Source organism: Oncorhynchus gorbuscha, linkage group LG01 (genome assembly GCF_021184085.1).
Source record: "Oncorhynchus gorbuscha isolate QuinsamMale2020 ecotype Even-year linkage group LG01, OgorEven_v1.0, whole genome shotgun sequence".
NCBI lineage: Eukaryota > Metazoa > Chordata > Actinopteri > Salmoniformes > Salmonidae > Oncorhynchus > Oncorhynchus gorbuscha.
The window spans coordinates 23,346,786-23,373,638 of NC_060173.1; the positions used below are offsets into that span (position 1 = coordinate 23,346,786).

The following is a 26,853-nucleotide window of genomic DNA, read 5'->3' on the forward strand; positions in this document are numbered from 1 at the left end:
GGCAGAGCATAATTTTTTAAATATATATATTTTTATTTTACCAGGTAAGTTGACTGTGAACACATTCTAATTTACAGCAACAAACTGGGGAATAGTTACAGGGGAGAGGAGGGGCTTTGTGTTAGCCTTCTGCTGTGTTTGGAAGGTCAAAGCCCATTGGATAAGTTATTTGTAGAGCTGCCATTATCTTGATTTCCTTGTATTTTTTTTCTCCTCTCTGTTCTCCTCTCCCCTCTTCTCCAAGCAGAGCATGTAGGCCCGTTGCCCTAGCGACTCCAGACTCCACACTCCACACAGCATGTATCCTACACATGCTGCTCTAGAGCCAGTAATGTTCTTCCTTCAGACAAGCATGCATATAAACATTATTCATTTGCACAATGTATCTCGTTCACATTCCCTTGTAAATGTCCAAACTCACCAAAAATGACATTCGGTAGCTCCTACCTATATATGTATAACTTTAAGCTGGATTGCCTGTCTTTGCAAATTGTTTATTTTCGTTCTTCATTTATTTTAATCTGATAAATGGCATATATAGGCTCTCATTAGTATATTTGGAGCTAGCAGCCTCCATCGAAATGTGCTATTTGTTGAGCTACTTTTTTTAGCATTCTGGTAATAAACGCCCACTGGTCTGTTTAGCGTTTGTTGGCACCCCCTTCTGTACTATGCCGGTAATACCGTATATCCCGGTATGAGAGCGGGATGGTATGACGATATGAATATCTGGATACCGCCCAACCATACTTTCATCATGACTAAAAAATAGCTATTTCATGCTACGAAACTGCATGTAGCTACTTCATGCAAGATTAGCTACATCATCGTCATAAACAGTTTGTTGACACAATTGTTGACAGCTATCTATGTTGCTGGCTAGCAAGTCACGTTAGTTAATAGTTTCACACTTACTAGCTAGCTTCTAGTGACACATTTACTCACAGAAATGAGTAACAGTATTAATTTAGGGTCTTAGCAATTTTGACAAACTCGCTGGCATATCTGATAGCTGGCTAACTCCTTGGTAAACAGGTGTATATCAGTTTACAATATTAAAGCTACGTTAATATAATAAATAGGAATGCAAACTAGCAGGCTAGCCCATCTGTGTGCTCTCACCCATACTCAGTCAGACTGTGACTCGTCTGTTGTCGTTGCCTTCTGGTACTTATAGTTTGCGGTGGAAATGTTCTTATTATTGTGTATTTTATATATCTATTTTCATGCATATGCTATTAATTACAGAAACATGTATAGAAAGAACTCATGTTCAACTTTTATTTTATTTTTTAAAGTGTATTACTCATGTCTACATCTTATAACCCCCCACAACTCTTATTTCACCAGAGAAACACCACCCACCTTAAGAAAGAGCAGGATCAAGTTACACTGTCTTTCCTCTGTTTTACTGGGACTAGGATTTGGGGTGGATAAACTGTTCCTAGATCTGTACCCAGGCAGGGAATGTAGGCAGTCTACCAAGACAGAGCCTTCAAGAACAAAACCGCAATCAGAGGTCCCCAACCCCAAAGAAAGCATGAGGAGGAGCGCTGCTCTATCAACATGCTCACACTCATAAACTTGTGCTACATGTCATATTTAAAGTGCCTTTGGATGCATTAGTGTGCATTGGATGCATTCGTGTGAGTACATCAAGGAGATAGTGTGCCAACTACAGATCATGAAATTAATGTATTTTTTGTCATGTAAAAAATTGCCAGACAAGCACCCTTCAGATTGCATCTGCTGAATAATATTTCTAAGGTAGCCTACCCAGGCAGGTAGTTTTCTAAACCATGCATTTAGTGGATTTTAGACTGTGAACATCACAACCATCAATCTAATTGGAAGGTCAACTTTACATTGCCACATACACTTACCCTATATCTCAGTGGTAGGTTAAGTAATATTATAGGCTTTCTAATCCTTTTTACATGCACCTTTTATACATGTTTTATTGCCCAAGATGACAGATTCACAGCATAGAGGAATCCTCATAGTGTGTTCATGAAAAATACCTGCTTGTTGTAGATTGGTCTGCCATCACTGCTCAGTTTTGGCTACCAATTGCTCAGACGTACGGTTGATGGTGGTTGTTTGCTACACATATCCTTCACATATTCACATGGTGTCATGCCTGGTGAAAGTGCTTTTATATCCTGATAACAATTCTACTAACAACATTACTGTACTTTTCATTGGTTAATCTCATTGTCTTTGGTGAGTAATGAGACAGCACCATGAGAAAGTGTTACTGAGATGGGGTGCTGTTGTTGCTCTCAATGTGGTGGCACGTGGCAAGGCAGGCCTATGGTGAAATGGTAGTACAGTCAAAAGCAAAGCATTCAGATGCTGTATATTTCATTGTGTAAAATGTTTTCTTTATCTACGTATCACTTCACTTATTCTTCAAAACTTTCACAAGAAGTGACTGCAATGTCCAGCTGGGGGTGACGGTAATGTCCAGCTGGGGGTGACTGTAATGTCCAGCTGGGGGTGACTGTAATGTCCCCAAATGTGTCCAGGTTTCAGTTGAAATGCAGTGCTGGTGTAAAGACTGTACTTTGACAGATCAACAGTTCAGAGTAACTATCACAGTAATTAGGGCACATATAGGGACAAACGCTGACATTGAGAGGTGGCAAGGTTGGAACACATTTGTAAGATCCATAGCAAGAAGATGAATGGAACTTGAATGCAAAATGTTGGCAAAAAAATATTATGCATATTCTTGCCTATATTCATTAAAGTGGAGGTGTTTATGACATGTATTTTACACAAGAAAATCTATTATATGACTTCCTTATTGGATGGATCAATCAACCTCTCATAATAAGTGCACTAGTGGTGTGAGAGGAACCCATTAAAGTTGCCATCTGTAACTTTCATTCCCACTCAAAAGTACTGCCCCTGCACTTGTTTGTAAACTAAAGAGCAACTAAAACGAATGTAACCATTTGTTTTTGTTTCACTTCTTGGATAGGTGTGTGCCACTGGGAAAATTAAAGTTACAGATTGCAACATCTGAGCCCAATCTTCAGTAAGGTAGGTGCATTCTCACTTCGCCTCCTCTGTCCTCTGTGGTCAAATGACACTGATTAACTAATTGAACATTTATGTGTGAAGCACACCACAACCGACATAGGGCTACAGTCTGTAGATGATTTACAGTATGTAAAATGTCTTCTAAGTTGGAAGTGTATACATTATTGCATATTCTTTTGCATATATTGCAGTGCAGATTTTTAAACGTATTGCATGGGCTCTCAGTATACTTGGATAGAGGGACAATAAGCAATGATAGTAATGTTTTTATAAACATGTTTTCAGAATTTAACTGTAGGTAAAGCAGTCTTTTACATGGTGTGCTTGACTAAAATGTGTGTAAAAAAAGCATTCCACCTTCCCTTTTCACTTTCCTAGCTTTTGTAATATGAGCTGCTTCCTCTCCAAGTCAAGGATATGAGCAACAAATGCTGTCTGCATTTCAACAAAGTCTCCTTGCTTCCCATCCTGGACAAATCAAGTGCTGAGAGAGTTACATCAGATGACAGGGTTGATTAGCACACATTGAACCAGTATCCTCTCTTTTGCTGCATCTTGTTAAATCTATATCAAAAAATGATGGTTCAGCACCATCGGCACCCTCACTCAGTCCCTTCACCATAGAAGAGGTGCATTGTGAGCACAGCACAACTGTGTGGTCAGGAGGACTAGGTTTTTTTTCTATAGGCAGACAGTGATTGGCATGGAAGTGGTGAGTATATGTTGCTGTGTGCCGCCCTCAAAATATGTCCCCAAACATGTGTGTCTCCTCCTCAGCACTCCCCAGCAGCGATTAGTTCCCCCACGGGTCTCTCGGTCAGTCTGGCACCCTGGCCTCCAGCCCCCTCTTCCTCCATACTGAGTATCTGGTGCATACTTAGAAGCTGGTGGGAAGGGATCCGAGTAAAGACTGCAGGCTGGGCTTCGGGCTCCTCTTGTTCGATCAGGGACTCTGTAGGGTGGCATTCAGCAAGGGAGGGTGGGTGGGGGCTGGGAGTGGCACCGTTCAGATAGATGCTAGTGGGGAGGGTCATTGTAGAGAAGACCGTGTTGGTGGACTCTGGGGTGCAATCTTTCTTTTCTGAAGAGGGAGAGAGAGAGAAAACAATGGTATTGTACACAGGCCCATAGGTTTTTCCTGACCACATGACCACATGACCTAAAACTCTGGGTCACCATTGCATTAGGTTAAGCATTCTGTTAGAGTTGGCTTTTTCTCAGTTCTCTCCTTTTCTTTCCTTTCTCAAAAATGCCAAAAAGTATCAGGGGAGACAGGAATATATAGAATAAGGTTTTGTTGCCTTGCTGATAGTTTCCTCCTGAGATGAGGCATGGCAATCTTACCTGTGATAGAAGCAGAAACATGGACGATGGTGTGTGTGCCCTCGATGAACACAGAGTCCAGGGTGTGGTCAGGGAGCGAAGGCTCTGTGCTGACTGTCTCTACCTTGGTGGGCTTACGGATGGTCAGCATGTATGGGTGGACATCCAGGGTAAAGTTGCGACTGTGCTTTTTCTCCATTGCGCTCATATCTACAGTCGGGCATTCAACAGATATGGTAAGGAGGATAGAACACAATAGCAGGACCAAATTGTGCATGAGTTGCACAACTTTATTTACAGTTTGTGGCATCCCTGAAGCACTTTTCTATGCAAAAGCAGTTTTAGTCAAATATCCAAAATAGAGAAATATAGCAAAATTCTGAGTAACTATAAAATGTATATTAGCCTACTCAACTTTCTATTACCATAATTTCTACAGTAATGTAACTGCTCTCAGTACAGTACCTTTGGCAGAGGGTGGGTACTGTGTGCTCTTGCTTAATGGAGCAACATAGTTATCTGCAACTGGTTTCCTCCTCACCGGTTTGGGCTTCTCAGTCTTAGTGCTGTTCTCCAAACGCGTCATTGTCAGAGGTTCCTTCACCATGGACAGACATGGACAGTTAGCACAATTATCCCAAGCAGAATTAGATTATTGAAGGGATAGTTCACTTTTGTGAAGTTTTAGCTTATTTTACCAAGGGTTTTTCCCGACTTACTAAGGATTACCTCTGGTTTTAACACACTTTCAAATGGTTGGGATGAAACAACACCCTAGATCATTTGCAAAAAAGCTCAACTTAAAAAGTGAACGATCCTGTTACGTTGTATGATAGGAGACCGGCGCAGGAATACATTTTTTTTTCTCTACCCAAAATAGAGTACATCATGAACATGATGGGGATGAAGCCCAAAACAAACACATCTAGCTATCTAGCTATCTAGCTATCTAGCTATCTAGCTATGGCTGTAACCCAAACAAAGAGCGAGGTGTAAACCTCTAATAAATACACTGGCCGAGACCCGTAATAACAAGTGCACAGTAACACGCAAGCCGACACAACAGATCACAGGTACTCACAAGACCAATGGACATAGAACAATAATCAACAAGGATACTTATTTTCCACCATAATCTGCAAATAAATTCAGTAAAAATCCTACAATGTGATTTTCTGAAAAATTTCCTAATTTTGCCTGTCATAGTTGAAGTGTACCTATGATGAACATTACAGGCCTCATCTTTTTAAGTGGGAGAACTTGCACAATTGGTTGCTGACTAAATACTTTTTTTGCCCCACTGTATATAGGGAAGGTAATCAGGGAATTGATGGAGTCCAGGTGAGTCTGATGACACGCAGGTGCGTGTCACGATGGTGACAAGTGTGCGCCATAACAAGCGATCTGGTGACCTAGAGACCTGAGAGGGAGCACACGTGACAGGTGCTTTGGTTTTTCAGCACAGTGGGTGAAGACTATTTTTATTGCATATTAATTTAGATGAATATCCTAAGGCATTAATCGGAAGGAAATCCACAGTTTGTTTTTTTAGTGTGAGAAGATGAATCAATATCAGTTCATTTGGGTTGGAAATCAGAATATCCTTTTTTCATTGGTGGTAATTAGTCATAACAACAATATACTTAGATTACTATGTGCAATTCTGCTTTAGACAAACAGATCGCATTTCATGATAATTGGCCAGAATATGCAACAGCACGGATAACCGGTAAAGTAAGTGTAAATATAATTTTATTCAACATTCTGACTTGTAGACATTCTGACTTGAAGACTTTATCTTTTAGGCAGACTTCTTTCAGACTGAATATCCATGGTGTAACCATGGTAACAGTAATGTTTAGGCAAACCTGTGGCAGGCAGCATTTAGGCCGCCTATGTATGGGGACCTACCTTAAAAGGCTGGGGGAGGGGGTTGGAGCTGGGGATCCACTTCATCTTCTTGCGTGGTCGTTTGATGACCAGCGGCTCCCCTCCCAGCTCCCCCACTCCCAAGAGAGAGGGGTCCATGTTGGGGTCTAGGGTCTGGATGCCTGAGTCCCTCACAGAGGGTGTCGCATCGTGGTTAGACTGGGCCAGGGCTGCCAGCAGCTGCCTCACCACATTGTCATACATGAGGTCGCTCTCATTGGTGATAAAGTCAAGGCGGTTGAGTGACTTGATGTGGTCGCGGTTCTCATTACAGAACATGGCCAAGATGTTAATGTCACAGAACTGAGACTTCTGCCAGCGCCGCCGCGTCTTGATGCCCACCTTGTGCAGTTTGTCGAACACGAAGTTGGACTTCCGCACCACGAACAGGTGCAGCAAGTTGACCAGGATGACAAGGTTCATGGTGCTCAGCAGGGCAATGTCTACGGCGGCCATAATGCGCTGCAGCTGCACGGCTGGCAGTTTGCAGTTGACGCTGAGCCTCAGCTCAGGGATGCTGCTGGAGTCTGGAGGCTCCCCCAGGGCACAGCTGAACTCGTTCTGGCGCTGGCGGTGCCAGTAGGCGCTCAGGTAGGAGATGGGGATGGAGCTGAGGCACATGATGGCCAAGTGGCGCGCAAGGTACAGCTTGGCCAGAAAGTTGCTCTGTCCTCGTCTCTCCAGGTACTTCTCAAACAGGTTCTGCTCGGGGCTCTTCTCCTTCTCTGCATTCTCGATGATCTCTCGTCTCTCTTTCTCCGTGATGCCTGGTCCTTTGGACTGGATCTGCTTCTCGATTTTAGGGGCCCGGCCCTCGGCAGCCCGGTGGTAGCAGTTGTCAATCTCGTGAAGCAGGAAGTTGAGCTCGGAGGTAAGTCTTGTGGAGGCCATGAACTCCCAGCCCAAAGCAGGGATGTACATGATGCCGGCGAAGGCCAGCAGGGCGTAAGGTAGGAACTTGTGCTCAAACAGCGAAGGTCGAAGGTCAGGCTCCACCCCGGGAACGGCGTCACGCAGCTCTGTCCAGCAGTAGCCTCGTGCGTACAGGGCCTGGTCACGGGTGAAGTTGTGAGGCGTGTAGCAGTAGATTGACTCCTCTGAGAGGGGAAAAGAAGGAGAGAGTTAGCCTCATAATCTGACATTACAACTGAGGGTAATGGATGTTTTATCTATTTACAGTAAGTGAATTTAAAAAATGAATTGTCAAACTTTCCTCTAACAGCCAGTCCTTGATATAATGTTGATTTTATATATGTTTCCTATGTGGGGGAAATACCATTGATTAATTTAATCCATTTGTGTCAGAAGACTTCTCAGATTTCATTACTTTCTGGAAGTGCTGATTCATGGTATAAAACCATCTGGAGAGGAGACTGAGAAGGGGGCAGCACTTCAAGCCACACCTGTATTCCATTCATTCGTTCCCTGTTATGCTTGAGTATGGTAGCAGCAAGGACATTCGACGGTCGACTGACAAGGTCTGGTAGGTTCAGGGGTGCATCTGGCCCCGAGGTGCACTTGTGACTTTCATTTAATGGTTGTTGAACTGAGCATGAGAACATTACACACTGCCTGCAAAGCGCTGAGCCAGGTGTCAGAGGGCTGGGGTGGGTAGGGCTGTTTTTCAGGCTTGACAAAGTTTGATTGCTCTTCAAATTTGCACACGTTCATATTTGGCCTGTAGGCTCCTTCATTTGGTATTTGACTTTGCCTGAGACTTAAATCCAACATAATTTGTTCAATTTAAGGGTAGAAACCAATGACATCAATACAATAAGTATTGTACATAAATGTAATATAGTGCACATTGCACTGCTGTTTTTGGTTGTTGCCATGGCACTTGAGGTTTGTGGGGCCTATCAAATGGGTCCAGTTGGCAACCCATGTTTTGAAGAGGAGCAGTGCAGAGAATGCAGAGATGGGCTCCCACTCAATCCCATCCTATGTCGGACCAGTGCTTCCCGCCCGGTACTAGGTGAAATGCTCAGTCACAGCTGGTTGGTGCTGCTATGCAGACAGCCTGACTCAGCATTGAGCTTTCCTTTCTCTCCTCTCTGTTCACTACAGTATCCCAATCTAATCTCTGAACTGATCTCTCACACCAAAAACCAAAAGCACTGCATACTTAACCCTACATTTCCCAGATCTATCATTCTGATTAAAAAAACGCATGGTCCATTTCATCTGAGGATTTACCAGAGTGTTTACCCAAAAGATTCAGACTTTTCTGTTTCCATCTACGTGGGCCGACCCCCGTGTCTCACTGGCCACGGCTCCAGTGGACCTGCTCTGACTTGGAGCCAGGCAAGGCTCTGAGTACTTTTCATCTTGCATTTACAAAATAATTGCGAACTGTGAGCTTTAACACCTTCTTATAAACCAACAGTAATGATTAAAAAAAAATTAATTTACCTTTATTTAACTAGGCAAGTCAGTTAAGAATGCATTCTTATTTACAATGACGGCCTAGCAAAAGGCCTCCTGCCTCCATGTTGTGTTGCTACCATGCTGTGTTGTTGTCTTAGGTCTCTCTTTATGTAGTGTTGTGGTGTCTCTCTTGTCGCAATGTGTGTGTCTTTTTTTTCAGCCCCTGGGACGGGACTAAACACGCATCACACATCACGACGAGAGAGACCACAACACTACATAACGAGAGACCTTAGCCAACAACACAGCATGGCAGCAACATGAAATGAAACCGAGGTTGTTGAATCAGCTCACCACAAATATTTAGTGTCACACTCCTGATGGAAACACGATAACCTTAGAGCTCACATTAACATAAAACACTGGTGACAACCTGGTGTGGGTGTAAGACTCACTGGAAAAGCACCAATAGAGCACAAGTAAACTCTTCAGGATAATGTCCTACTGTTAGACATTATGAATGCCAATGTTGTTGGGGCATTGTTTGTGAGAGAAACCTTTGTTTGTTTTTTTTTAATATACCAATGCCATCGTATGAATAACAAAGCTACTACAGCTGTCTACTAGTATCTGTGTTCTGCTTCAGTGTAAAGTGACAGGCTGATGTGATGTGAGTTAACAACAACACGTTAGGACATACAGTTCCCTTCCCAACCTGCTGTGTGTGTTTGGTGTTTACAGCAGCAGCATAGCGCTGTCACAGGCCCCGCTAGTGGCCATCTGCCAGACCTGGATTCAAATACTATTTTAAATATTTTGAGCGTTTGCTCTAGTCTGCCCGGAGTGCCAAAAGGGGCGGTGTTTGCACTTTTGCAACTATTTTACTGGTTCAATTTCCCCAGACAAGCACAACTAAAGTATATTATTTCAAATAATAGTTGAAGCCAGGTCTGCCGTCTTGCCGACCCACTGACCTGCAAAGTTCCTTGTGAAGACCAGAGTGACGAGCAGGATGGGTATGATGACAGTGCCGATGGTGACGACGCGGTCAAATGGTAGCTCCAATTTAAGCTGGACCATAAGGCCGGCCAGCATTCCTCCCTTTTCATCCTGGGAAGAGCCAGGCAGGATCAGCTCCTTCAGCTTCTCTCCCGCCAGCAGAGCCGTGGCCATGTCTAAGTTCTGCTCGAGGATGTTCTGCATCCGGCCTGAGAAGACAACGGCCACCCCCTCCTCCTAGATACCTCCACCCACTCACACACACTGGGCTACTTCCACACACACACACACACAGGACTGGCTGTATCCAGGCCAGACCTGGTTATGTGGTTATGTAAAGTCAGTAATGGCTGGGTCTTGATGTGATTGACAGTCTCTTGGGTGTATTGGGATCGGCACTGACTGTAAGTGGGACCTCCCTCCTCCTAGCTACGTCCACTCACACTGTTACACACCAACTCACACAGGACTGGCGGTCTCAATGCCAGAGCTGGTCATATAGCGCGGCAGGAACAACTGGGTTTTGATGGACAGTCTTGGATATGTTCACTGACGATGAGTCAGACTGATGCTCTCTGACTCTCTCTTCCCTCACAGAGGAAGGACATTGTGTTCAGTCAGTGGTTTACTGTGGGTTCCAGTTGTGCTGTGTACATTCTGAGTTTTTGTTCTCTCACCTCTTAACTGGCCTTGGTCCACACACAGTGTGTCAGGTAAAAGGAAGGATCTCAAAGAGTGTGGTCTCCGGTGGATGAGTTTGTATGGATTTATAGTATACCAGGATCAATAGGGATACCTATTTCGATTCCATCTTCCTGCAAAAGACAGATTGTCCAACCTGGTCTCAGAGCATTTCGTATTATTCTGAATGTAAATCCGAGACACTCCATTTAGTATGTAATATTAAGTTTTGTATGTATTAATTTGTGTGATTATATTACAATTCGTATTATATGTTATGAATTTGTAAAATGTACAATATATTACGAATTTGTCAAATGTACTATATGTTATGAATTTGCTAAACATATATGTTATGAATTCTAGCTAGGTTGCTAACATTAGCTAGCATGCTAACGTTTGCTAGGCTAGGATTTAGGGTTAAGTTTAGGAGTTAGGGTTAGCTAAAAGTTTTACGGTTAGGGTTAGTGTTAGGGGAAGGGTTAGCTAACATGCTAAGTAGTTGCAAAGTAGCTAAAAAGTAGTAGGTAGTTAAAGTTGCTAATTAGCAAAAAACATTTTTTGTCCGTGATGAGATCTGAACTCGCAACCTTTAGGTTGCTCAATGTTTGTTATACACCCTTCCATCCACCCCAACCAACTACCCTACTTTCATTTTTTGCCTTCACTAACCGTCTGTTTTATGTAACCATACCAAACGTAACATATCATACTAAATGGAGTGTCTCAGATTTACAATAAAAATAATACGAAATGCTCTGAGACCAGGTTGGATTGTCAAGAAACATACTATATATATACTTGCAAAATGTTGGCCTTTTCTTCTAAAATACAGAGCAATAACAAAACACTAGCTCAGTAAACACTGAAAATAAATCCAACAGTTTACTTCAAGTAAATCGTCTGGTTGAGATGATCTCTCTAACCAACACCATACTCAGGTATACCACTCAGGTACACCATCTCAAAGGTACGTTATCCAGTGTTCTGCATCACCGTATGCAGCTAAATTCCTGTTGTACTCACTCCCTGCTAGGCATTTACAGACGGCAATGTCTTTTAGATGTATTTTCTTTAGTACTGTCTGGACCGGTCTTTTTTTAATGCAGACCGGACCAAATCTGAACCGAACAGACTTCCGTCTGGACCGGCCTTGTTTTCAATGTCCACAGACATCCGGATCGGCCTATATTTGGCCCAAACATAAACGTCTATAATTGGTTCAGATTTGGTCCGGTCCGAACCGACCTTGATTTCGTCCAAACATAGACGTCTATAATTGGTTCAGATTTGGTCAGAACCAAATCTGAACCAATCATAGATATCTATGTTTCACAATTATGGACAGCATGGTACAGTACAATAGAGCACAGCAGAGTACAGTGCACAGTAAATAAACATACAGTAGAGCACAGAGTACAGTAAAGTGTACTGTATTAAACCCTACTTTACTCTAATGTATTCTATTGTACTGTACTGTAGTCTACTCTACTGAATAAAACTCTATTCTATCCTGAATAAAACTACTATCCTATACCGTACTGTAGCGCACTGTACTCTACTGTACTAATCTGTGTCGTACTGTGATGTTAAACTTGTGAAACATAGCTTAGAGGTCTATGATTTGTTCAGATCAAATATGTACTTGTTTGGCAGAGGAGCTCATTAGGATAATACCCAGCATGCTTTGTGTTTTTGTTTTTATTTTTACATTTTGGTAATTCAGCAGACAGAGCTACGCAACTAAGCTAGATAAACAAAAACATATGGCAGTCATAGCAAGGTTTCTTTTTTTTTTTTTACTGCTACTGAGAATGCTATTGTAGTTGGCAGTGGTCTTTTGGTTTATTCTGTAGGTTGGAATGCTTTGAAAAGCTAGCATAAGTGCATGTGACAGATGGGAGCAATAATCTTCAGTTGGTTCCTCTTTCCTACAGTATATTAAGAGGCTTGAAAGAATGTATTTCCAGAAATTTGGACATAGAATCAATGACTGAAAAAGATGTATTTTCAATGTCTAAATCTTTTTGACATACGGAAAATACGTCTTTTCACCTTTCATTCAGCACCTAAAATGCACCTGATTTCAACATCCAGAAAATACATATTTTAGATGTCTGGAAATTATTTATTTTCGACGTCCTGTAAAATATTGTTTTCCACATCCGGAAAATGCATGTTTTCAACTTTCATTTGGCACCTAAAATCCACCTGATTTCAACGTCAGAAAAAGACGTCTAAAAGACAAATGTTCTATGTAATTTTGCTTACTGTGTCAGTAGTAGCAGTGAGAGCTCAGTTTCCAGTGAGTGGGTCAGTGTGGTCACATCTGTGGGGGATATTTGCCTTTGATTACACAAGAACTGTGAAGGGCGAAGTCACCCACTCTGATGAGAATGAAGACCTTAAAAAGCTTTTTAAAAACTTTTATGGACCAGTACAAGGACATGCCTTTTTTTTCCAAACATGGTACCAAAAAACGATTTGATTCCTGGCTGAGTCAATCGATATTATTAGATTCCGATTCATATCAGTGATGTAATCATTAGTCATATGACATTATGCTCATGTTCTGTTCATTCAGCGTTACAGTGAAACCATTTCCTATGGAGCTGTGAGACATTATCTTTAATGAACACTGTCAAACCTGGGGATTTTGAATGTCAGAATCCAGGACACCTGTCAGGGGGATGCTGCTTTATGGTATGTGTGTGTGTGTGTGTGTCATTGCCACTGCTTCACTCTGCAAGTGAGGAGGGGGTTGCGGCTGCATGCACACTCCAGTAAGGTTACATGAATGTCCTTCGAGAGGAGTGTGATCACATCATCCACCGCTCACCCCACACACCCCCCCCCATCTTTCTTTCTCTCCATCTTATGCTCTCTCTCCCTCTTTCCATCTCTTTTTTTCTCTCCATCTCTTTCTCGCTTCTTCACATTCTCTCTCAATCTGGAATAAATATCCATAGTCCTTGAGCCACACAGAAGCAGGCCCATAGAGTGGATTACATTGTGCAGGGATAGAGGGACGGAAATCCTGCCTACCAACTGAATTGTTAGCATCATGACCTACTCAATAAATTGCCCCTGGCTAAGACCAATCATTCATATTATTTTTGAGAGCATTACACTCCATTTGTCATCATAAAGGAGCATATCTGAGAATAACGTGATGTGTAGAATAGGCTGAAGTTCATCTGCTGTAAAATGATGTTGAATAAATAAATCATTGTGAGATAAAATATAAACTTGTCAAGCCACCAGTCATGAAACATTAGTCATAGGTAGTGACTACTGACTATGTGTGAATACTTAACGTGTAGGGTGAAGTTTCCCCTAGATGCTGTTCTTTGGTAAGTTTAGCATTTTCCTCACTAATGGTTAAGGATAGGATTGGAGGATGGGAAACTGGTCCCAGATCTGTACCTAGGGGAAACATTGTCAACCACCCCTGGAGATAACACCCTTTCCTACTCTGAAGATCTTTGAGGGATCCTTGGATCAGACAATGCGAAAGCCCTGAGACATACTGTAGGTGAAAGGGCCTGTTCAATTCATTTACATTTCAGGCAACTTGATTCTGGGAAAGGCCCTTCTGTGTAGCACATGTATTATTCCTTCATTATTGAACATGCTTTACTTGGGCACGAAAATGGCCTTAACATAAAACAACATCCTAATATTTATGACCTGATGATTCATGTAATTGTCTGTCCAACAGTTCCAAAAATCTGGTTTACAACCAACAGTTGCCAATTTTAAATCGATTTTGTCTTGTAGGAGACTATCTAATTTCATTAACTCCGCTTCTGGCAGTGGTGAGCCCTTGGCACCAGTCCAACAACAGATTATGCCCCACAGTTGGACTTGCTACACGTGTTTTAAAGGGGATGCCCACATTCAGTTGCCAGTACTACAGTATGCCTCGTTTGGTTAAGGCTGTCCCTGTTACACAGACACTCTTGGTGTAATCAGACTCACTTTTGCTGAAGAGGTGAACACAATTCACTGTAGGCTACATGTTTGAAGGATTGTGAGTGGAACTGTGGGATCTTTCAAGTACTCTCACCGGTCCTCCTCATTAGTGAGCATCCATTCCGAGTGTGATCATGAGTTTATAGATTGGACTCCGTCCAAAAACTTCCAAACTAGCTACTCCTGTTGTAAAGTGAGCATGGCAAATAGTGAAATTTCGCCTCAACAATGCACAGTCCCCGATATAGCGCCTATTCACTTTGCCTTTTTCAAGGACACAAATGACAGGTTAAGCTAAATTAAAAATATTGTTAACCGTGCAAACAATAGCGTTAGGATACTGTTACACCAAATGCAAGTCCATTGCTAAACAAAATGCTACAATAACAGAGCAACAAAGCTCTTGTGGTTATGCTACATACAGGCTATCATATGATAGAGTTTCCTCTACTAATCTTGTGAAATTGTCCAAGAGTCATTCTCAAACATGCCGCACTGTGGGTTGTCTAGTCATCCACATGCTATTGGCTACTTACATCAAAGGAGCGTGCACAAAACAAAACTCTCCGCTGCAAGTCGTCGAATGTGCACGCCAATTCAGCACTTGGTGCGGTGGACAGCTCCCAAATTGTAGACGGGGCACTGAACATCTGAGTGTATTAGTCTAAAACGGGTTTAGTAAGGACTCTTATTAGACTTTCAGCTCTTTGAGATTCAATAGGCTACACGTATTAGCTGCAGTCCACCTGTCCATATCAGTGACAGGCACAGACAATTCACGGTCTATCCATAAGGAAAATAGATCAAGCCCGAGAATCCACTGTGGGTTCAAATTCACCCATTTAACACAAGGAGGAAATATAATGTACTCACAGGTATTGTGCATCCTCGGCGTGCTAAGAGTGACTGCAGTGCGGGCGAGCCGCTACAGCGTGTATCCGGGCACACCGGTTTGTTCCGCATTTACCCCTCCTCAGTCCTCACCCTCCCTTCCCGGTTTTGTCTCTCTCCTTTCCCCAGAACCAAAGATGAGATGAGATAGGTAACGCATTCGGATTCAACAAATCATTGCTTCCTCTCTCCTTGCACAAATTGAAATGACAAATCCTGATGTAAATGTCCATTTGACTGTGTTGTGAAAACCCAGACAATGGGTTGTGATCTTTAGACGGAGGAACAAACTCGACACTTTGGATGTAGTTTATGAAAGGTCTTACATTATCAGTAAAAAAGAAATTGGGCACACTGAAGCAAGCTTCTGAGGATTTCCTCATATAGTCTCGGCTAGCCTACGAAGCTGTCGCTATCTTGCGTTTCGGGAGGAGAGGAACAGTGAGTCAATCAATCTTTCCTTGTGATGTAGGCATTATAACTCCCCACTCCCTCAAACACGCACACACTCATGAAGTCCCAGTGGGAGAACAGCCAGCAGCTAAACAGGGAATAAACACTCGCTCACCCCCAATCACGCCACCCGCAGCAGCTGTGTTTTTGCTCAGAGATGTGGTGCCTCTAGTTATTCACGATTGGCTATAGCTAGGCTGTTTAGGTTGGATGTTTCTGGCAAGACTCCCGTACAGGTCAGATCGATAGCAAGCGAGCAAGCAAGCTAAGGCGCGCGCTTCAGACTCCGGTCAGGTTCCTAGCCGGTTTTCACCGGTTAGGTTCCATTCCTCATAACTGCTTCCAAATGTAGGATCCTCTCCACCATTGCTGCATCGCAATGGTGATCAAGAAAGGAATTGAATGTGTTGTGGCTGCAACCGGAGACACTCCATTTAGTTTTATATATTACGTTTTGTATGGAATGTATAATTTGTGGATGTTCATCATTCATTTCGGATGGTAAATTATGAATTTACAATTCGTATGATATGTTACGAATTACAATTCGTGCAATATGCTATGAATTGCGATTCGTATAATAAGTTACGAATTTGCAAAACGTACAATATGTTACGAATTCCAATTTGTTGTTGCTAATGTTAGCTAAGTGGCTAGGTGGCTAACGCTAATGTTAGCTAAGCCAGGGGTTAGGGTTACGGTTAGGAGTTAGGTTATTATTAAATGATTAAGGTTATTATTAAATTATTAAGGTTAGGGGAAGGTTTAGCTAAAGGAGTTAATTAAGGCAGTGGTTCCCAAACTTTTTTTGGCCCACAACCCCATTTTGATATCTGAAAATTCTCAAGACCTTAATAATGTGTAAAATAATGATGTAATAAAAAGCCAATGTTAACTTTTAAATTGGGGCTATTGCAGTCAATTGTAAAACATTCTAACAGTATTGCTGATGTTGTTCTCAACTCACCATCATACACTTTTAATGTGAGGCTATGACATTCAATTGCAAATTAAACTGATATATCTAATCTCACCACCACCAATGAGATGGGTGTGCTTGATGCATGTCGACTCGAGGCTGTAATTGCTGCCAAAGGTGCTTCAACAAACTACTGAGTAAAGAGTCTGAATACTTATGTAAATGTGAAATTATTTTTTTTGTAGCAAAAATGTCTAAAAACCTATTTTTGCTTTGTCATTGTGGGGTATTGTGTGTAGATTGATGAGGGGGGGCCGGGGGTGTTTTTTAATCAATTTTAGAAAAAGTATGTAATGTAACAAAATGTGGAAAAAGTCAATGGGTCTGAATACTTTCTGAATGCACTGTACATATCTTCATGTCAATATCAATTAGACCTAAAGTCCTATGCGTAAAGTTCACTACATATAGACAAAGACCAAAATAATACTGAGCTGCAAATACAACACAAAGAGGAATGGTCGAAAGATTGTACACAGTAAGCAGATTGTTTTAGAAAGTATACATTTTATATCTGAGAGACTTGAATGCTTATAACATCACACACTTCATCCTGTATCCCTCCTCTCGATTCCCTTACTCTTTTGTCATCCTCCTCTTTGCTCCAACTTTCTCATCTTACTATCTCTTTTCCTCCTTCTATCACACAGTGAAACTGACTCCTGATATTTATGATTTATATTTCCTTCCTCTCCCCTGTCTGTCTTTTCTGTTTTGTCCCCTTTCTCCTCCTCCTCTGTTCAGTGTGCCGCGATCATGACCGCTTTCCAGGCCTTGTCTTTGTCAAAGTCCTGCAGTGTTCCGTTGGATGCTTGTTGCTGAGAGAGCAAGCTGGAGGGAGGGAAGAAGGGAGAGAGAAGAGGGGATAGATAGGAGAAGAGAGAGGTTGGAATAGAAAATAGAGAGACTTTTGTCACTGCAGTCTGCATGTCGTCACTGCACAACATACTGTTACTCCATGAATGACCGGCTTAGTCATAAGTGTAAAGGACATCGCGCTGCTTGCTTAGCGAGTACCACTTCCTCTCGATTTAGCACATACAGTGTATTCGGAAAGTATTCAGACCCCTTGTCTTTTCCCTCATTTTGTTACGTTACAGCCTTGTTCTAAAATTGATTAAATGGTTACAATACCCCGTAATGGCAAAGCAAAAATAGGTTTTTAGAAATTTTAGCAAATGTATTAAAAATTACAAACTGAAATATCACATACATAAGTATTCAGACCCCTTAATTCAGCACTTTGTTGAAGCACCTTAGGTAGCAATTACAGCCTCGAGTCTTCTTGGCTATGACACTACAAGCTTGGCACACCTGTATTTGGGGAGTTTCTCCCATTCTTCTCTGCAGATCCTCTCAAGCTCTGTCAGGTTGGATGGGGAGCGTTGCTGCACAGCTATTTTCAGATCTCGCCAGAGTTTTTCGATCAGGTTCAAGTCCAGGCTCTGGCTCGGTCACTAAAGGACATTCAAAGACTTGTCCCGAAGCAACTCCTGTGTTGTCTTGGCTGTGTGTTTAGGGTTGTTGTGCTGTTAGACTGGGGCAAAGGTTCACCTTCTGAGGTCCTGAGCGCTATGGAGCAGGATTTCATCAAGGATCTCTCTGTACTTTGTTCCATTCATCTTTCCCTCGATCCTGACTCGTCTCCCAGTCCCTGCCACTAAAAACATCCCCACAGCAGGATGCTGCCACCAACATGTTTCACTGTAGAGATGGTGTCAGGTTTCCTCCAGAAGTGACGCTTGGCATTCAGGTCAAAGAGCTCAATCTTGGTTTCATCAGACCCAGAGAATCTTGTTTCTCATGGTCGGAGAGACCTTTAGAGGTGCCTTTTAGCAAACTCCAAGCGAGCTGTCATGTGCCTTTTTTACTGAGAAGTGGCTTCCGTCTGGCCACTCTACCATAAAGGCCTGATTGGTGGAGTGCTGCAGAGATGGTTGTCCTTCTGGAAGGTTCTCCACAGTGGAACTCTGGAGCTCTTTCAGAGTGACCATCGGGTTCTCGGTCACCTCCCTGACCAAGGCCCTTCTCCCCTGATTGCTCAGTTTGGCCGGGCAGCCAGCTCTAGGAAGAGTCTTGGTGGTTCCAAACTTCTTCCATTTGAGAATGATGGAGGCCACTGTGTTCTTGGGGACCTTCAATGCTGCAGACATTTTTGGTACCCTTCCCCAGATGTGTGCCTCGACACAATCATGTCTCTGAGCTCTACGGACATGTCCTTCGACCTCATGGCTTGGTTTTTGCTCTGACATGCACTGTCCACTGTGGAACCTTATATAGACAGGTGTGTGCCTTTTCAAATCATGTTCAATCAATTGAATTTATCACAGGTAGACACCAATCAAGTTGTAGAAACATCTCATGGATGATCAATGGAAACAGCATGCATCTGAGCTCAACTTCAAAGTCAAACTCAAAATCTCACAGCAAAGGGCCTGAATATTAAACTGATATTTCTGGTATTTCTGTTTTTATTTTTAATACATTTACAAGCATTTCTAAAAACCTGATTTCACTTTGTCTTTATGGATTATTGTGTGTAGATTTGATGAGGAAAAACATATATTCAATCAATTTTAGAACAAGGCTGTAACTTAACCAAATGTGGAAAAAGTCAATGGGTCTGAATACTTTCCGAATGCACTGTACTTGCCTCGAACCTGGGACCTCTGCTTCACAAACACACGTGACCATCCTCCCTCAAGCATCTATACACGTCGTGCCACTCAAAAGACTAGTTCTTGAGCGACGTAAACATGGATACAATGCTGAGGAGTAAGTTTCCCACATCTTCATGTGCTACATAAGCGTCAGTCCTACTCACACGGCAGGCAGTGACATTTCCAGAGAGACTGATGTGAGAGATGTACCAGCTATCTAAGCATCAGTTACATTTCCAGAGAGACTGTGAGAGATGTACCAGCTATCTAAGCATCAGTTACATTTCCAGAGAGACTGATGTGAGAGGTGTACCAGCTATCTAAGCATCAGTTACATTTCCAGAGAGACTGGTGTGAGAGGTGTACCAGCTATCTAAACATCAGTTACATTTCCAGAGAGACTGGTATGGGAGATGTATCAGCTATCTAAGCATCAGTTACATTTCCAGAGAGACTGATGTGAGAGATGTACCAGCTATCTAAGCATCAGTGACATTTCCAGAGAGACTGATGTGAGATGTATCAGCTATCTAAGCATCAGTGACATTTCCAGAGAGACTGATGTGAGAGATGTACCAGCTATCTAAGCATCAGTTACATCTCTCACAGTCTCTCTGGAAATGTATCAGCTATCTAAGCATCAGTGACATTTCCAGAGAGACTGATGTGAGAGATGTATCAGCTATCTAAGCATCAGTTACATCTCTCACAGTCTCTCTGGAAATGTATCAGCTATCTAAGCATCAGTGACATTTCCAGAGAGACTGATGTGAGAGATGTACCAGCTATCTAAGCATCAGTGACATTTCCAGAGAGACTGATGTGAGAGATGTACCAGCTATCTAAGCATCAGTGACATTTCCAGAGAGACTGATGTGAGAGATATACCAGCTATCTAAGCATCAGTGACATTTCCAGAGAGGCTGATGTGAGAGATGTAGCATATATCTAAGCATCAGTGGCTCTACATCAGTTAGTCATAGAGCACAACATCTCATCTGCCAAAACGCAATGTGTGTGTGTGTACGTGCATGTGTTTGCGTTTGAGAGAGAGAGAGAGGAGAGAGCCCGATGTGTGCAGCAGTCCTAGTTCATGTCTATGTGAATCTGCATGACTGTGTAAACAGTAGGTACAGAATGCGTTTGTAATGTACCTCTAAGTGTAGAGCTGGGAGCTGCTGGCTGTCATCCCACTCTAGAGCCCCCATGCGGAGCTGACTTTTGTAGGAGGCACAGTGCACTACGGTGGCCAGAGTCAGAACAGCCTGCACCAGCAGCAACACCATCAGCATCAGCATCAGCAGCAGGAGGTCATATGATTGCTACGGACACACACATACATATTGTTTTGGTACGCCATCTGAGTTGTAACCACAGAGTCATTAAAGTGGCACTCCAGTCTAATTTTCACCTCACTTAACACCTGATTTACTTAACAAAAGGCACATCTCAATAGGTGGTCCAGGTATGTCATGGCATTACACCAGTCTATTGCTCCTCTACATCTCCTCTGACAAAAAAACACACATTTGATAAAACTTGTGATATCACTTTTCAACAGTAAAAGTTCAACAATCGCTGGAGGATGTCTTTAAGTATATACGTTTTGAACATGTTGATTGTCCCTTTCTCAAAACATTGGATTCACTCAATATCTGAGTTAATACCACTACATGGGCTCACTAGTTGTGCAGCGGTCTAAGACACTGCATCTCAGTGCCAGAGGTGTCTCTACAGACAACCTGGTTAGAATCCAGGCTGTATCACAACCAGTCGTGATTGGGAGTCCCATAGGGAGGCGCACAATTGGCCCAGTGTCATCCGGGGTTGATCGATGTAGGCTGTGTCATGCTGGTGAAAGAGGACCCAAAAGCGACTTAACAGAAACAGAGTTTATTCAAGTCCAAACAGGGAATAACAGAAATCCTCTAGTCTGTAGAGGGGAATAACAGGAGAAGCGGCCACAGACTGCAGGTCGCTTCGGGTAGGCGCAGGCCGTAGTTGACAGAGACACCTGCTCACACGCAGCATCTGATGAAGGCAAAAAACACGACAGGACAGGGCGATACACAATCACAGCAAAAACACGACAGGACAGGGCGATACACAATCACAGCACGGTGAATTCTAAACAAGGAACCGACAGGACAGGAACGGAACACAAAGGAATAAATAGGGACTCCAATCAGGGGAAAGGATCGGGAACAGGTGTGGGAAGACTAAATGATGATTAGGGGAATAGGAACAGCTGGGAGCAGGAACGGAACGATAGAGAGAAGAGAGAGCGAGAGAGTGAGAGAGGGAGGGGAGAGAGAGGGATAGAAAGAGGAAAGAACCTAATAAGACCAGCAGAGGGAAACGAATAGAATGGGGAGCACAGGGACAAGACATGATAATAAATGACAAACATGACAGTACCCCCCACTCACCGAGCGCCTCCTGGCGCACTCGAGGAGGAATCCTGGCGGCAACGGAGGAAATCATCGATGAGTGAACGGTCCAGCACGTCCCGAGACGGAACCCAACTCCTCTCCTCAGGACCGTAACCCTCCCAATCCACTAAGTATTGGTGACCCCGTCCCCGAGAACGCATGTCCATGATCTTATGTACCTTGTAAATAGGTGCGCTCTCGACAAGGACGGGAGGGGGAGGGAAGACGAACGGGGTGCGAAGAAAGGGCTTAACACAGGAGACATGGAAGACAGGATGGACGCAACGAAGATGTCGCGGAAGAAGCAGTCGCACAGCGACAGGATTGACGACCTGGGAGACACGGAACGGACCAATGAACCGCGGAGTCAACTTACGAGAAGCTGTCGTAAGAGGAAGGTTGCGAGTGGAAAGCCACACTCTCTGGCCGCAACAATACCTTGGACTCTTAATCCTGCGTTTTTTGGCGGCTCTCACCGTCTGTGCCCTGTAACGGCAAAGTGCAGACCTCACCCTCCTCCAGGTGCGCTCACAACGTTGGACAAACGCTTGAGCGGAGGGAACGCTGGACTCGGCAAGCTGGGATGAGAACAGAGGAGGCTGGTAACCCAGACTACTCTGAAACGGAGATAACCCGGTAGCAGACGAAGGAAGCGAATTGTGAGCGTATTCTGCCCAGGGGAGCTGTTCTGCCCAAGACGCAGGGTTTCTGAAAGAAAGGCTGCGTAGTATGCGACCAATCGTCTGATTGGCCCTCTCTGCTTGACCGTTAGACTGGGGATGAAACCCGGAAGAGAGACTGACGGACGCACCAATCAAACGACAGAACTCCCTCCAAAACTGTGACGTGAATTGCGGGCCTCTGTCTGAAACGGCGTCTAACGGAAGGCCATGAATTCTGAATACATTCTCAATAATGATTTGTGCCGTCTCCTTAGCGGAAGGAAGTTTAGCGAGGGGAATGAAATGTGCCGCCTTAGAGAACCTATCGACAACCGTAAGAATCACAGTCTTCCCCGCAGACAAAGGCAGACCGGTAATGAAGTCTAAGGCGATGTGAGACCATGGTCGAGAAGGAATGGGGAGCGGTCTGAGACGACCGGCAGGAGGAGAGTTACCCGACTTAGTCTGCGCGCAGTCCGAACAAGCAGCCACGAAACGGCGCGTGTCACGCTCCTGAGTCGGCCACCAAAAGCGCTGGCGAATAGACGCAAGAGTGCCTCGAACACCGGGATGACCAGCTAACTTGGCAGAGTGAGCCCACTGAAGAACAGCCAGACGAGTGGAAACAGGAACGAAAAGGAGGTTACTAGGACAAGCGCGCGGCGACGCAGTGTGCGTGAGTGCTTGCTTAACCTGTCTTTCAATTCCCAGACTGTTAACCCGACAACACGCCCATAAGGAAGAATCCCCTCGGGATCAGTAGAAGCCACAGAAGAACTAAACAGACGGGATAAGGCATCAGGCTTGGTGTTCTTGCTACCCGGACGGTAAGAAATCACAAACTCGAAACGAGCGAAAAACAACGCCCAACGAGCTTGACGGGCATTAAGTCGTTTGGCAGAACGGATGTACTCAAGGTTCTTATGGTCTGTCCAAACGACAAAAGGAACGGTCGCCCCCTCCAACCACTGTCGCCATTCGCCTAGGGCTAAGCGGATGGCGAGCAGTTCACGGTTACCCACATCATAGTTGCGCTCAGATGGCGACAGGCGATGAGAAAAATAAGCGCAAGGATGAACCTTCTCGTCAGACTGGAAGCGCTGGGATAGAATGGCTCCCACGCCTACCTCTGAAGCGTCAACCTCGACAATGAATTGTCTAGTGACGTCAGGAGTAACGAGGATAGGAGCGGACGTAAAACGTTCTTTTAGAAGATCAAAAGCTCCCTGGGCGGAACCGGACCACTTAAAACACGTCTTGACAGAAGTAAGAGCTGTGAGAGGGGCAGCAACTTGACCGAAATTACGAATGAAACGCCGATAGAAATTAGCGAAACCTAAAAAGCGCTGCAACTCGACACGTGACCTTGGAACGGGCCAATCACTGACAGCTTGGACCTTAGCGGAATCCATCTGAATGCCTTCAGCGGAAATAACGGAACCGAGAAAAGTAACGGAGGAGACATGAAAAGAGCACTTCTCAGCCTTTACGTAGAGACAATTCTCTAAAGGCGCTGTAGAACACGTCGAACGTGCTGAACATGAATCTCGAGTGACGGAGAAAAAATCAGGATATCGTCAAGATAGACAAAAACAAAGATGTTCAGCATGTCTCTCAGAACATCATTAACTAATGCCTGAAAAACAGCTGGCGCATTGGCGAGACCGAACGGCAGAACCCGGTACTCAAAATGCCCTAACGGAGTGTTAAACGCCGTTTTCCACTCGTCCCCCCTCTCTGATGCGCACGAGATGGTAAGCGTTACGAAGGTCCAACTTAGTAAAGCACCTGGCTCCCTGCAGAATCTCGAAGGCTGATGACATAAGGGGAAGCGGATAACGATTCTTAACCGTTATGTCATTCAGCCCTCGATAATCCACGCAGGGGCGCAGAGTACCGTCCTTCTTCTTAACAAAAAAGAACCCCGCCCGGCCGGAGAGGAAGAAGGCACTATGGTACCGGCGTCAAGAGACACAGACAAATAATCCTCGAGAGCCTTACGTTCGGGAGCCGACAGAGAGTATAGTCTACCTCGAGGAGGAGTGGTCCCCGGAAGGAGATCAATACTACAATCATACGACCGGTGAGGAGGAAGGGAGTTGGCTCGGGACCGACTGAAGACCGTGCGCAGATCATGATATTCCTCCGGCACTCCTGTCAAATCGCCAGGTTCCTCCTGAGAAGTAGGGACAGAAGAAACGGGAGGGATGGCAGACATTAAACACTTCACATGACAAGAAACGTTCCAGGATAGGATAGAATTACTAGACCAATTAATAGAAGGATTATGACATACTAGCCAGGGATGACCCAAAACAACAGGTGTAAACGGTGAACGGAAAATCAAAAAGAAATAGTCTCACTGTGGTTACCAGATACTGTGAGGGTTAAAGGTAGTGTCTCAAATCTGATACTGGGAAGATGACTACCATCTAAGGCGAACATGGGCGTAGGCTTCTCTAACTCTCTGAAAGGAATGTCATGTTTCCGAACCCATGCTTCGTCCATGAAACAACCCTCAGCCCCAGAGTCTATCAAGGCACTACATGTAGCACCCGAACCGGTCCAGCGTAGATGGACCGACAAAGTAGTACAGGATTTTGATGGAGAGACTTGAGTAGTTGCGCTCACCTGTAGCCCTCCGCTTACAGATGAGCTCTGGCTTTTACTGGACATGAATTAACAAAATGTCCAGCAACTCCGCAATAGAGGCACAGGCGGTTGGTGATCCTCCGTTCCCTCTCCTTAGTCGAGATGCGAATCCCTCCCAGCTGCATGGGCTCAGTCTCAAAGCCAGAGGAGGGAGATGGTTGCGATGCGGAGCAGGGAAACACCGTTGATGCGAGCTCTCTTCCACGAGCCCGGTGACGAAGATCTACCCGTCGTTCTATGCGGATGGCGAGAGCAATCAAAGAGTCCACATCTGAAGGAACCTCCCGGGAGAGAATCTCATCCTTAACCACTGCGTGGAGTCCCTCCAGAAAACGAGCGAGCAGCGCCGGCTCGTTCCACTCACTAGAGGCAGCAAGAGTGCGAAACTCAATAGAATAATCCGTTATGGACCGTTCACCTTGGCATAAGGAAGCCAGGGCCCTAGAAGCCTCCCCACCAAAAACTGAACGGTCAAAAACCCGAATCATCTCCTCTTTAAAGTTCTGGAACTTGTTAGAGCAATCAGCCCTTGCCTCCCAGATAGCTGTGCCCCATTCTCGAGCCCGGCCAGTAAGGAGTGAAATGACGTAAGCAACCCGAGCTCTCTCTCTAGAGTATGTGTTGGGTTGGAGAGAGAACACAATCTCACACTGCGTGAGAAAGGAGCGGCACTCAGTGGGCTGCCCGGAGTAGCAAGGTGGGTTATTAACCCTAGGTTCTGGAGGCTCGGCAGGCCAGGAAGTAACAGGTGGCACGAGACGTAGACTCTGGAACTGTCCAGAGAGGTCGGAAACCTGAGCGGCCAGGTTCTCCACGGCATGGCGAGCAGCAGACAATTCCTGCTCGTGTCTGCCGAGCATGGCTCCTTGGATCTCGACGGCAGTGTAACGAGCGTCTGAAGTCGCTGGGTCCATTCCTTGGTCGGTTCCTTCTGTCATGCTGGTGAAAGAGGACCCAAAAGCGACTTAACAGAAACAGAGTTTATTCAAGTCCAAACAGGGAATAACAGAAATCCTCTAGTCTGTAGAGGGGAATAACAGGAGAAGCGGCCACAGACTGCAGGTCGCCGGGTAGGCGCAGGCCGTAGTTGACAGAGACACCTGCTCACACGCAGCATCTGATGAAGGCAAAAAACACGACAGGACAGGGCGATACACAATCACAGCAAAAACACGACAGGACAGGGCGATACACAATCACAGCACGGTGAATTCTAAACAAGGAACCGACAGGACAGGAACGGAACACAAAGGAATAAATAGGGACTCCAATCAGGGGAAAGGATCGGGAACAGGTGTGGGAAGACTAAATGATGATTAGGGGAATAGGAACAGCTGGGAGCAGGAACGGAACGATAGAGAGAAGAGAGAGCGAGAGAGTGAGAGAGGGAGGGGGAGAGAGAGGGATAGAAAGAGGGAAAGAACCTAATAAGACCAGCAGAGGGAAACGAATAGAATGGGGAGCACAGGGACAAGACATGATAATAAATGACAAACATGACAGGCTGTCATTGTAAATGAAAATTTCTTCTTAACTGACTTGCTTTGTTAAATAAAGGTTACATTTAAAAATGTAAAATAAAACATGAAAAGCTCTTATGTTTTTACAATTTCCAGCAGGTGTATCAACACCTCATTTGGCCGCCTTTCGTTCCAGTTCTCTGCTGCCTGTGACTGGAACGAATTGCAAAAATCGCTGAAGTTGGAGACCTTATCTCCCTCACCAACTTCAAACATCTGCTATCTGAGCAGCTAACCGATCGCTGCAGCTGTACATAGTCTATCGGTAAATAGCCCACCCAT

General features: G+C 44.4%; 1 protein-coding gene across 2 annotated transcripts; it reads right to left on the minus strand.

Annotated features, from left to right (window-relative positions):
• LOC124034938 (pannexin-2-like) lies at positions 1-15,268 on the minus strand. 2 transcript variants are annotated; one of them, XM_046348342.1, is made up of 6 exons: positions 15,196-15,268; positions 9,642-10,481; positions 6,283-7,397; positions 4,837-4,969; positions 4,393-4,581; positions 1-4,129 (listed from the first exon to the last, which is right to left on the minus strand). In XM_046348342.1, the coding sequence occupies exons 2-6, from the start codon at positions 9,868-9,870 to the stop codon at positions 3,822-3,824; spliced, it is 1,974 nt and encodes a 657-aa protein (XP_046204298.1). In that variant the 5' UTR covers positions 9,871-10,481; positions 15,196-15,268; the 3' UTR covers positions 1-3,821. The 2 variants fall into 2 exon arrangements, with proteins under 2 accessions (XP_046204298.1, XP_046204291.1); XM_046348335.1 differs by lacking the exon at positions 15,196-15,268 and having other exon boundaries at positions 9,642-10,687.
• Between the last annotated feature and the right edge of the window lie 11,585 nt (positions 15,269-26,853).